Raw genomic sequence first — 14,079 nt, 5'->3', positions numbered from 1 at the left:
TTGTAATCATCAAAATTAAACGAAATAAACATTTGAAATATATGAGTTTGTATGTAATGTATGAATATAATATACAAGTTTCACTTTTTAAATGGAATTACTGAAATCAATCTACTTTTTCATGATATTCTAATTTTATGACCAGTACCTGTATTATGGATGCAGTGAAGGTTCCCTGATGCTTAGTGGCATCAATAATTCTCACACAGAAGAAGTTTGGCACAACAAGAACTTTTCCACAAACTAGTCTCCAGGCCACACTGAAGAATCAAGAGAGAAAACAGGAAACACCTGTAAGTTGATTGAAGGACTGTCAACTGTGCGGAACAAGATTATTTTGGTCTGATAAAACTAAGATTAAATTGTTTGGATTCAGTTCTAAATATTAAAAAAGGACAATGACCCAAAGCATGCAGTAAAGACTACACAGAAGGCATAGGGACAATTCTGTAAATGTTCTAGAGTGGACAAGCCAGAGCCCTGACTTGAATCCTATGAAACATATCTAGGAAGACTGGAAAATGGCTCCACTAACTGTTCCCATCAAACCAGGCTAAGCCTGTAAAGATGTACAAAGAAGAAGCTTCTGAATACTTACGTACTGTAAATTTGATATATTAGTTTTATATGTTTGACAAATTTACAAATTTATCAAAAATTCTGTTTTCACTTTGTCATTATGGTACTAAGTGTTGATTGCTGAGGGGGAAAAAATACTGTAGCATCAGGCTGCAACATAACAAAGTTACAGAATTGAAGGTCTAAATTCTTTCTAAAACAACTAATATTCTTAATATAACCAAACATATCTAATATATATATATATATATATATATATATATATATATATATATATATATATATATATAAACATATTAGATTATCTTTGGTTAAATCTGTGATTTAAAACCACCTGCGCATTGGTTAAAGCTGTCACCTTACAGGAAGAAGGATGCTGGTTTACCCGGACTTTTTGTGTGGGGGTTTACATGCTCTCCCATGTTAACTGACAACTCAAAATTATCACTAGAAATGAATGAGAGGGTGAATGGCTGTATAGCAACCAATAATGTAATAACGGTCAATAACATAATACCTGCCAATAACATAATTTTGGCCATTTTCAGTGTAATAAAGACAATAATGTAATAAATTATTAAATTATTGCCTGACTGTTATGTTACTGGCCTAGCATTAAAAAATTCTTTCACATTCAAAAACTGAAGTTAGGAATGCCAGGACTGTTTCTTGTAGCATTAAGAGTAAATGCTACTTCTGGTCATATATTTAAATAAAGCAACAAGGGGGATGACAAACCTGCAGTTCCATGTTCAAATGGACCCACAATGTTGACAGCAATATGTTGAAATAGACCCACTGGAAACTTGATAGGTTGTAAAGGGGCAGGTGAAACACTAGCTGTTTGTCACATGCCTGACAGATGACATGCATGATGACAGGACTGTGCAGACTAAATCGTTACTATGTGGCCACAAGTTCAGTAAAGTCCTCTTAACATCTATAGTGTCTCTGATGCCAGTTCAAAAAGAATAGGGAAGTAAGGTTGGACTTCCTCTGGAAGGGGATTCTTCACTTTAGGTCCTCCACAGAATCAGATTTAAATAATGATGATGGATACTTTATTGAGCTTTTGCAGGAAATTACAGTAATGTATCAAGTGGCATTTGGCACTTTTTTGTCCATCATTTTTGACAAAAATGTCCTACTGAGTCAAATTTAAATCCCATTCTTACATTTGTGAATGATCAATAAAGTATATTGGCTTTATTGCTATTATGGTTTGAACCTAGTTAGTCAAAAGCAGTTTTATGTGAGGACTGAATTGTTTGAACAGTTTCTTTGAGAAATGTTTTTAAAAAGTTTTAATTAAATGTAATAAATTTATTTGACATTGCAACATCCAACAAAGACACTTACTTGAAATCATGAATCTATATATTAAAGCAAATAAACAACATTCTAAATCAAGATTTGGTACAACAAATAACTGGCAGATTGTAGGGATCTGGAATTTTAGCCCCGCCTTGGGGCGGCTCCTCTAGTTCCTATTTTCACAGGTGATCCAGATCAGGATAATGAGGACTGCCAGTACTTAAACCTCCAGTTGAGACAAGACCTTCGCTGGAGCATCGAACCTCCTGGGTTAGATTCGCAGCCACCGTTTTCTAACCAAGCTTGGTAACTAAGTGACCATGTTCTTTTGCATCTTGTTTATAGATTCTTTGCCACGTCACAGAGTTACGGATACTTACCTCGGACACTTGGATACTCACCTGGACAGGATTACTGGCTTGTCGACTCCTGGATCACTTGAACACCTCCTTCATCTCCTCCTCGCCGCTGGACACCTCCTGGACCTGTAAGAGCAAAAGAACATTAATTAAGCCATCTTGCAGTGCTCAGCTGATAGTAGGATTGGTACCCGAGACTCACCCTGTTCCTCTTGTTTTCCAGACCTTCTCCACGAAGAACGCACTATAAATAATATTCACCTGTAAATAAACACACCTACCTTCAGCTGTTGTCTCTGTGTCTGGTTTTGGTCTCGCTCGCTGGACAAATTACCCCGCGTTCATGTCACAGATTAGTGTTTACAACCATAAATAAGGAGTGAGAAAGTGTTTAATCCAATATACCTATTTAGTTGCACCTGCCGCATAAAAAACAGAAAAACAATGTTTTATTTCCAAGAAATGAAGTGCTGATTTGTATTATTACATTAATAATAGGCCAATAATGTATGTAGTTATTATATTATTGGCAAAATGTTATTACATGTTTGGCTCAAAAAGTTATTACATTATCTGTTGCGACCTATAAGCCATCTCTTGTACTGTGACTGCTGGAGATAGGCACCAGCTCCCCCGCAACCCTGCAAGGAAAAGTGGGTAAAGATGGATTGATAGTCAGATAATCCATCCATCCATTTTCTTTACCTGCTTCTCCATTCCGGGTCGCATGGAGCTGGTGTCTATCCCCAGCAGTCACTGTGTGAGAGGCGGGGGACACCCTGGACAGGTTGCAGGTCCATCACAGGACCACATAGAGACAAACAACCATTCACACTCTCAGGACAATTTAGAGTTAACCTAACATGCATGCTTTTGGTCTGTGGGAGGAAACCGGAGTACCTGGGGTAAACCCACATGCGCACAGGGAGAACATATAAACTCCACCCAGAAAGGCCCCAGGTCAGGAAGTGATCCTGCTACCTTCTTGCTGGAAGACGACAGTTCTAACCACTGCTCCGCTGTTCCACCTAGTCAGATAATATTGATTTTAAATGATAAAATATTATATTTACTGTTTTACTGCAGGTGACAGCTGTCTGACTGACATGTCCTACAGTTACGATCCAGAGTTTAGCTGCTGCAGCTCATAGTAAGTAACATATAAACATTTGCACAAAGTTCAGCCTCAGAGACAAAGAGGTGAAATGAAATGAAACTGCCTTTGTTCAAAGGTCATGTGACTGTATTTCAACTCTTGGTGCACAATACGGTGATCCTCCTTTGAGGTGTTGTGTCCTTGGCAACCAGAACATTGAAGGCCCTGAATGGTTCTAGTGTCAGACCACAGTAACATCTGTACACCCCCCTATAATGAACAGTTACACGATAGGACCACCTGATATCATGCAAACCCACAGTTGGACCTCTATCAAACATTGTCAAATGCTGGTATTTCTGTCTGATGCATCTACAGATGATCTATCCTTTCTGTCTGCTGACCTTCACTCACTGTTTCACTGTCTCTCAGATGGTCCAGCAACTACCTGATAACACTTGTAATGCCTCTACTGATTCCCTCTGGTGCCTGTTCTGCACAAGCCAGCTTCTTGTAAACTGGATCATTGACAGATCCATCACTACTACTACTCTGCATGTGAATCACATTACATTCTAATTACACCATACATACTGTATATGTGTACAGTGCCGCAAATAATTATAAATTATTACATTTTGGTTAGGTATGTTTTACAAATATAAAATGTTCAGTGCTGAAATAGTTTTATATGGTATCTGTGATTGTTTTCTAACAAAAGAAAACAATGAAAGTGGTTGTTCTGTTTTTACTAAGGTGTTGTGGAGGTTGTGATAAATGCTGTATCTCAGGAAGATCATCTAACAAAGGGATTTGTTTTTTGAGTTATTCTGTTTGTCTTGAAGTGACGGCTCCCAGGAGGCTTTTGAGCTCTACTACAGTGAGACGTACAGTGAGAGCTCATCTGTCTCACTGCAGGACTCCCATCGCAGCCTGGCTTCAACCAGTGATGGAGGAGACAGTAACCCCACCCTGCTGCTGATGCAGGAATATATGATCACTGTAAGTGTGGACAACATTCACCATCATCACCACCACCACAATAGAAAACTCATCTGCCATATAACTCTAATTTGACTCTGATAAAACTTCTTTGCCTCACAATAGATAGATTTTTTTTATCATTTTAAAGTTTATTCTTTAAAGTTTAACCCCATATAGACTGAATTTGCCTCAAATGCTTCTGGTCTGAGGTGACCAATAATGCCTGTTCAAACATATTCTACACCAGGGGTAGGTAACCCTGGTCCTCCAGTGCCACTGTCCTCCATGTTTTACTTGTTTCTCTGCTCCAACACACCTGATTTCAATCAGTAGGTGATTAACAGGCTTCTGCAGAACATGAAGAGGTGATTTAATCACTGAATCAGGTGTGTTGGAGCAGAGAAACAAGGAAAACCTGCTCTCCAGGACCAGGATTGCCCACCCCATTCTACACATGGCAAGGATCATATTAGAAGCACTTTGCTGCAATCTAGTGGTCGGTCCTTCGGACTGTTCAGCAAAGTGATTTTTCAGCATTAGGCAGTTTTTGACATACTGTGATGAAAGAACAGCAATAATTGTACAGAAACGTATGTTACAATTCAGTTTCATACCCTATTTTATAACAGCATCAATAAAATAATTTACTTACCTGAGACTGGAAATTTTGTTTATTTACTATTAGGACCAATTATGCCTAATCTAGCTAATTTGCATCATACCTAAATTTATAAAACTAACAATCTCTACTTAATGTTGACAGCAAAAACACAAATAATTATTTTTTTTCATATAATTGTAAATAAATGAAGGCAGTATTGGGTTAAATTTCCTTACAAAATCAAATGGAAACAGGTTAATAACCACAGGTATAACAGACAATAATGCTGGAAAGTACAGTAAACTATACGTTTTGAGAAGTACTAACGACTTTTCTGAGATGTAAAAAAAAGTTTCAGACCCATCAAAAACAGTCAATATCATGAAACACAGTATCCAAACTTTCTCTGTATTTAACATACAAAAGTAATATCAAACCCTACAAATGGTGTTCAGTGCAATAAAACATTGTCTTAATGACTCATATTCCACCACCACACTACCGTTCACTGTGCATCTGCACAATGCGCTTTAACTTCTTTTAAATCAATAACTTTAAAATATTTTTTATTCTGTTGGTGGCTCATATTACAGTGTGGTTTATTTTGCAAACAGACTAACTCAAAAGATTTAAATACTTTCAGTGTTTAAATTTTAACTAAACTGACTGCTATCCTCCTTTCAAACTGTTAGTTTACTGTTTTTTCACTTGAGATTCAAACCTTTTTAACTAAGTTGATCACAACCTAAAGCCTTAATCAATTTACAAACCACTGAGTTTAAATTAGAAATAACCCATTTTCTCTGTCTTAAAATGTCCTTACACTTACTGATTTCCATCAAAGCTTGAGTCAGTGTCATTAGAGCAATCAGCATCATAGACTTGTGTTTTCTGTTCTAACTGTGAAAAACAAATGTAACACCACTCTGCATCTCACTTCTGTATGACTGCAAACCATGTACTATCTGCTCAAGAATCAGTTGTAGGTGAGATTCTCAGCTTCTGAATAGGAGCTAGCTCTTTGTATGTAGACAGGTGTGGAGTTCTTGTTTAGGTACTGTAAACAGATTACAAAGAATATACAATAGATATAAACAATGCAGAATTAGCATGCAGGATATCTACAGTACTTCTTCAGTTATTTTTGCCTCTGGTTGTTTAACAACGAGGTCTTTTTTAATTCTGGCTGAAGTGTATTTAAAACATTGCTGCCTCTTCTGTTTGATGCTTGAGTACAGAAAATAGGTGGAAGTGGTGAGCAAACTTTGCAGCTGTTGCTGCTGGAGTGACAACATATCGATGAAAAACACTTACTTTTTAGATCCCGCTTTCAAAGACCTGACTCCACATCATATAAGGAGATGGCTGCAAGATTCACGGTAAAGGCTTCATCAACCATTGTAGCTAAAAATGAACAGCTTCGGCAAGCAGACAACTTTACAATCAGCAAGGAGACATGTTCTGTCCTGCATGGTCAGAGAGATGCAAGTGTCCTTGTTTTCAGCCATCACTTATGTCTTCACTCTCAGCATTCTCTCCATCTAAAATTTTACTGTCAAATGTTCAGGCAACACTTGAGAGAAAGTCAACACCTTCACCAGCTTCTGAGACCTAGAAAATATAGAGCAGGTTACCAATGCGCTCATGGTATTACCTTCACCTCAGTTTCAGAAAATGTGAGATGAAATTGACAGCTAGCTTTTATCAACACTAAAGGCTGCAGTGCTTCACCTGTTGAACTAAATGTTTTCAGAGTACACACGTACAATTAGCTATAGTTGCGTAACTTCACACCCCAGACACCAACACCATATTTGCTCATAGCTAGATATATGCTCATAGATACAGTCCAAGATGATTTCTACCAGGACAATTATTGTGCCCTTATGCAGCGACTTTGTAATCCCCACCTCAGTCCTGTTATTCAATGTCTGCTAACTTCATGCAACTCACCAGCAGATCCCATCAGAGTAAAGACTGTGACACTTGGGCTTTTACATGAACTGAATTCAGTTAAACAAATCTGTAACCCCATTTACAAGATATATTTTGTCAGGATGGATGGAGATTGTGGCGAACCCAATGCACAGACTTATCTTAGTTCCAGGAATAAAATGATTTATTTAAAAATAAAAGAACAAAGACAAAAAGCTGACAAGGCAGCAAAACAAAACTAAATACAAACCATAAACTAAATCTGAACCAGAGGCAAAAGTGTAAAGTGAACTAAACTCTGTATGTTATATATTCCCTAAATTAAACTGAAAATCATAGGGTTTTTTTTTTTACATACAATAGTTGTTTTTTAGCTTTTTAGAGATTTAGATATCTTTATTAGAAATGTTATTTCATTCATTTTAAACTAATGTTTTTATTTTTAACTTTCCATCCATCCAATATCTGCTGCTTGTTTCTGATTCAGGTCGTGGGGGCAGCAGCTTGAGCTTGACGTCTCTTTCCACAGTTCTTCTGGAAGGACTCCAAAGTGTTCCCTGGCTAGAGAAATAAACTTTACTTACTTGCTTACCTGAATCCAAGGTTCAACTATCAACCAAACTCTCTTCTCCAGTACCCTTTGAATAGATCTTAGCAGGAAGGCTGAGGAGTGTGACTTCCCTGTAACTGGAACACACCCTCCAGTTCTCCTTCTTAAAATGGGGAACCACCACCCTAGTTTGCCAAACCAGCGGCACTGCCCTCCATGTTTACATGATGTTGCAAAGGCATGATATTCCAGCAACATCCAGAGCTGTGAGGAACTCAGGACGGATTTCATTCACCTCCTAAGCCCTGCTGCTGTGGAGCTTTTTAACTACTTCCCAGTCAGCCCCCCAAAATGGTTTTTCTGTGTGTATTTTTGTTTGCAGGATAGTCAAGCTAGGTGCTCAGTGTAGCTAATGACATCAGCTAAGACCCACAGAGGGTAGCTAGAAATTATGTTAACAGTTAGGATAGTAAATATTTACTTATAAACTGTGATTCATACTTACAAAATGTTTTTAAGTTATCGGTCATAAACACACAGTCCTATCATTCTTGTTCAAAATTTTGCAAAGACAGTATATTGCAGTTCACTCGTTCAGTCAGAAAGAAGCAATTCTTGAAAAAAAATGAACAGGTAAATGTTTACTGGACATGTTTGGCAATTTCAATGGAAGTCCCATATATTCATAATTGGACAGATATTAAATCTGTTTTGGAATAAAAAGACCATTGTATGCATTCTGTGAAGAATGTATTGAATTTTCATCTTCTTATTGGTGTTGGAGCTCTGCCTGACTACAGAAGCTGTGTGTCTATGAGAAGAAATGACAGTGAGAGTGTGAATGGTTGTTTCATGTGTCTCTATGTGTCCCTGTGATGGACTTGTAACCTGTCCGGGGCACACCCCGCCTCGCGCAGAGTAACTGCTGGAGATAGGCACCAGCTCCCCCGTGACCCAGAAAAGAAAAGCGGGTATAGGAATTTGATGGATGGTCAGATTTTTAGAGTTATGCTTCATTTGACTTTGACGTTTAGTTGCTAACCTACAATGATTCAGAATGTTAGCATTATTCATTTTTCTTTGGGATGTGTTTGATAGTTATGCATTCTGATACAGGTGCTTGTTTTTTCCCCTAAATCTGTACACAAACTCAGTTTGTGTTTCTCATTCTTGAAAAATAGAAATACAGTGCCTGTAAAGTATTCACATAAATCTTAAACTGGTGAAGAAGCTGGGCAACAGTTCCTTTATGCACAGTCTTCCCATCTCACCTGCTGAAGCTTGTACCTCCTTCAGAGAGCTCACAGGTGTTTTGGTCGTCTCTCTCACTGTTCTCCTTCTTCACGATCACTCAGTTTGTGAGGACAACCTGATGTTGGTAGATTTATACATGTCCCAAATTTCAGTAACACTTTATTTGAAGTGGTGTGCATAAGACTGACATGACACTGTCATAAACATGACATAACACCTGTCATGAAAATGAACAAGTTTTCATTAAGTGTCATTCGGTAAATTATGACACCTTAAATGCAACGTTGACATTGTTTAAAATGTCTTTGTTATGACAACTTGACATTAATTATCAAACTTTAAAAAGTTACATTACATTACCCTGACATTTGTTGTTAGTCTTAACTTTTGCTGTTATAACACCATTATAACTGTGTCATTAATATTATCCCTTACTTCAAGTAAAGTGGAACACGTTGGACTAGTTATGAAGATGTCATTAAGTGTTATTACCCTGTCTAATGCTTTAATAACAGAGTCAATAACATTATTACCTCAAGTAAAGTGGAACACGTTGGACTAGTTATAAAGATGTCATTAAGTGTAGTGTTTTAGTAACAGTCAGTAAGTGGGACTAGTAACTTTTTAAAGCTGATAATTATTACCTGTTATAACATTCATTACAGGTTATGATTTCTTGGTTAATTTCAAGTAGTCATAACAAAGACATTTTCCATTTCTTGATGATGGATGGATTACTAGAAAAGAAGAAAGCCTTATTGTGTCTGTGTATTGTGTGTATTTTTTCTGTAGCTGCGTAACAAGCTGAATCCAGTGGAGCTGCAGCAGTTTGCTGTGTTGTTGAGAGAGTACAGGCTGGGGTCAAACATTGACCACTTCTGTTCGGAGTTACTGCAACTGTATGGAGATGACCGCAAGTTCCTGCTGATGGGTGAGACACAGAGAGCAGACAATATAACCAACTGAAACTATGTGGGACACTTTCCACTTTGTTTTTTTATGTTATTTTTCACCAATAACGCTATGATTTCATCAAACTATTACTTTCTTTTTAAAGTCACTCTATCTAAAAAAAACTTTAGCAGTTGGTTAGTTTTAATTACTAACAGTTTCTCTTTAACATAACTTGATGTTATTGATAGCCTTTATAAAACAAATCCTAAAAACAGTGGATAAAGCTGTAGAAAAAACATGCTTGGCATTTCTCTTTAGCTTGCAGTCTTGACTTTGACTAGGACAAACATTAATGTTTTCATTATCTATCAGAATATTGCTTAAACAGTGTTCCTTTGATTGTCAGTTCTTTCATTTCTGACCAATTTTCAAAAATTCTTCATCCTCACAGTATGATGCTGCCACCACTGTGATTCACTGTGGTGTTGGGCTTGTTTGGGTAGGGGGTTTGGTCCACATGTGGCACTTATCTTATTGCATAGTTTAGCATATGGCGTCAACTGACAGACAATATTATTGTGTTTGTGGAGCTTTGCAGCTCTTTAAAGGTGATTGTTGGTTTCTTAGGACTCATAATTCCATATTTACTGTCATGATTTCTAGTATTTTTTGAGTTTGTTCTTAGTTTTGGTTCTGTTCCTGTCTTTGTTTCACATTTCCCACTTGCCCTCAGTCTGCTCCTGCTTTCCTGTCACACCCACCTCCACCTGTCTTCAATCCTCGTTACTCACCTGTGCCCACTTCACCTGATTATCCTAAGTGTTTAAAACCCGGTCAGTTTCATCACTACCCTGCTGATTCATTGCTCTTGTTTCCCCGTTCATGTCACGATGTTCTTTGCCTTGTTGCACCATTAGTTTGTTTTGTATTTAGTTTCTGTTTGCTGCCACATCAGCCCTTTTGATTTTGTGTTATTTTAATGTTAATAAATTTGTGTTCCTGAGGTGAGTCTGCACTCCGGGGAGGGATTTCTCTTGGTAATGCTGGGGAGAAGGAGCTGGGCCAGAGTTTGACAGCAAGCTGAAAAAACTGGGACGGAGGACAGTTTGTTGCATTTGAAAGAAAGTTCAAAACTACACCAAACTTGGAGTGTGGAAAAGGCGGTAATTGGCATAAACTGGTATGTGAATGGTTCTGATGGAAATGGAGACAAGTAATGAAGAGGAAGGGGAATACGAAGGGTGGACGCAAGTGGGAAGAGGGAGAGGAAGAGGACGAGGAAGAATCAAAGTAGGTGACGGAAAGGGAATCAGAGATGGTCAAGGAAGTAAAAGGGAGTTAGAAGGAAGTAGTTCAGAGGAAGAGAGGGTTGTTAGGAGAAAAGTTGTGAATGAGAAATTTAAAGTAATTCTGAAACTTAAGAGCGAGGAAGGTCAGGAGAAAATCAGCCCGATTGGGGTGTCAAAGGAAATTAAAAAGAAAATAGGAGACATTGAAATGGTGAAGATTTTAAGAGACGGAAGTCTTTTGATAGAATCTAAGGATATAGAGCAAAAGAATAAAGCCTTCAATGTGGATAACATATGTAAAAGAGCGGTGCTGGAGAAAAAAATGTTGGGAGAAAATTAAAAAACTAGAGGGGTGATATATGGGATCCTTCTAGATGAGGATCTAGAAAAACTTAAGAAAAATATAGTTGGAGCAAAGGTGACTAATATGAAAAGGCTGTCAAGAACTGTGGATGGTGAGAGAGTTGGGAGTATGTCAATCCTAATGGAGTTTGAGGGAAAAGAGCTGCCAATGAATATAAAAATAGGATATATAAGCTTCCAAGTCAGACCTTATGTACCTCCACCACTTCGGTGCTATAAGTGCCAAAGGTACGGGCACATTGCGGCGGTATGTAAAGGAAAGCAGAGATGTCCAAAATGTGGGGAAGATCATAAATTTGAAGAATGTAAGGAAGAAGTAGAAGAGAAATGTTGTAACTGTGGGGGAAATCATAGGGTCACGTACGGAGGCTGCGAGGTTAGGAAGAGGGCTAAAGAAGTAGTGCAGATAAAAACAACAAAAAATATTAGCTATGCAGAAGCTGTAAAAAGTGTGAAGGAACAGGAAAAAAGAGGGGTCGAGCAAACGGGAAGCCAAACAAAACAGCAAACTAAAATAATACATGAAGATAAGGTCACTTACTCAGTGGAAAATCTAGTTTTATTCATAGCATATGTTATCAACTGTACTGAGCAAGCTAAGCACAAAACCGAGAAGATTAAAATAACAGTGAAAGGAGCCAAAAAATTCTTGGGATTCAAGGAAGGAACATGGGAAGAAATAAATAAAAAGTTAGAGGTGGATAAGAAGTCGGGAGCAGCAGGTGAAAGTAGTTTATGCTAATACTTCAATAGAACGCTAGGAGCCTGGTAGCTAATGGACAGGAATTTAAAGGTTATATTGACGAACTCGAATTCCAACCAGATATAATATGTGTGCAGGAAACATGGTTAAAACTAACATTAGATTTTGTGATTAGGGGATATGTTAGTATAAGAAGAGATCGAGAAGAGGGAGGGGGAGGTGGTTGCGGAATATTTATAAAACGAGGGATACAATATCAGGTTTTAGGAAAAGGGAAAGAACTAGAATTCATAATAATTGAGGTATGGGAGCAGGGAGGTAAATTTAAAATAATAAATTTCTATAATCCATGTAAATCGTTATCGGCTGAAATAATGGTGGAATTATTAGATTATTTGGAGGGGAGAGTAATCTGGTGTGGGGATTTCAATGCAAAAAGTACACTGTGGGGTAATAGTAATGATAAAAATGGGCAAGTTATAGAAGAAGTGATTGAAATGAAAAATTTAGTATGTATTAATGAGAGAAGGGGTACAAGAATCAATGTAAAAATGGGGATGGAATCAACTATAGATCTAACAATTGTATCGAATGATATTGCTGGTATCTGTGAGTGGTCGGTTGATAAAGAAACTACAGTAGGTAGTGTTCATTATCCTATAACTATAAGGGTAGGAATAATTGGAAATAAATATAAAAATAGAGGGGAAAGATTGAACTTTAATAAGGCAGATTGGAGTAAGTTTAGATATTTGAGTGAAATGTGTTTAGATAAGGTAGATTTTAATATGAATATAAATGAAGTAAATGCAAGTATCTCAAAGATAATAATGGAAGCTGCAGAAAATTCTATTAAAAAGACAGGGAGTAGCAATGATAAGAAAAAGGTGCCATGGTGGACAAGTGAGTGTAAGGAAGCAATTAAATTAAGAAATAAAGCCTTGAAGGTATTAAAACGTAACCCAATTTATTTGAACTTAATTGATTCTAAAAGGAAGCAAGCAGTAGTAAGGAGGATTATTAAAAAAGCTAAGAGAGATTGTTGGAGAAAATTTTGTAGTACAGTAGGAAGAGATACAAAAATTGAGAAGATTTGGAAAATAATTAAAAAAATGAATGGAGTTAAAAGAGAATTTGATTATCCTGTATTAAAAGTTGAGAATGAGGATATAATTAGGGATGAGGATAAAGCTGAGGTATTGGCAAGAGTATTCAGTAAGATACATAGTACTAATAATATTAGTGAAGAGGGAAGAAAAGGAAGAGAATATACTGTCCTTAAGTATAAAAATTTGATGGAGAGTGAGGAAGATACAAATAATTTTTTGAATGTGGAGTTTACTAAAGTGGAATTAAAAGGAGTGCTTAAAAATACCAAAAATACAGCGCCAGGTAAAGATAAAATTTGATATAGAATGATAAATCAACGAAGTGATAAGTCAAAAATGATAATATTGAAATTATTTAATAAAATCTGGGAGGAGGGGAAATTACCAGAGAGATGGAAGGAATCTATTATTGTACCAATAACTAAACCAGGAAAAGATCATTCAAAACCAGAAAGTTATAGGCCAATAGCATTAACTTCAAACTTATGTAAAATAATGGAAAAAATGATTAATGGTAGGTTAATATATTATTTGAATAAAAAGGGATATATTTCTAATTATCAAAGTGGTTTTCGTAAAGGGAGGAGCACTAATGACGCAACACTATGTCTTGAACATGAAGTTAGGAGGGCTCAAATAAACAAAGAAAGTGTAGTGGCTGTGTTTTTTGATATTGAAAAAGCGTATGATATGATGTGGGTAGAGGGTTTATTAATTAGATTATACAAATTGGGGATCAAAGGAAAAATATATGAATGGATTAAAGACTTTTTAACAAACAGGAAATTACAGGTAAGAATAGGTGAGGTAGTTTCAGATAAATATGTAGTGGAAAATGGTACGCCACAGGGGAGTATTATAAGTCCATTATTGTTTTCGATTATGATAAATGACATATTTGAAAATATTGGAAAGGACATGGGCTGTTCACTCTTTGCAGATGATGGAGCTATTTGGAAAAGAGGGAAGAATGTAGAGTTTATAGTTAAAAAAATACAAAGGGTTATTATTGATATAGAGTTGTGGGCACTGCAATGGGGATTTAAATT

At 36.9% G+C, this 14,079-nt stretch overlaps 1 protein-coding gene across 3 annotated transcripts in view; it reads left to right on the top strand.

Moving 5' to 3' along the window:
• Positions 1-14,079, top strand: part of ccm2l (CCM2 like scaffold protein) — a 35,088-nt gene that overhangs the window by 15,218 nt on the left and 5,791 nt on the right. For all 3 annotated transcript variants that reach the window (XM_037977029.1, XM_037977028.1, XM_017409705.3), the window contains exons 7-9: positions 3,339-3,402; positions 4,194-4,350; positions 9,465-9,603. In XM_037977029.1, coding sequence (XP_037832957.1) covers positions 3,339-3,402; positions 4,194-4,350; positions 9,465-9,603 — 360 coding nt within the window. The remainder of the gene's footprint in view (positions 1-3,338; positions 3,403-4,193; positions 4,351-9,464; positions 9,604-14,079) is intronic.

The sequence above is a fragment of the Kryptolebias marmoratus genome, linkage group LG8 (genome assembly GCF_001649575.2).
Source record: "Kryptolebias marmoratus isolate JLee-2015 linkage group LG8, ASM164957v2, whole genome shotgun sequence".
In the NCBI taxonomy this organism is placed as follows: Eukaryota; Metazoa; Chordata; class Actinopteri; order Cyprinodontiformes; family Rivulidae; genus Kryptolebias; species Kryptolebias marmoratus.
This window is presented reverse-complemented; position numbering and strand designations above follow the sequence as displayed.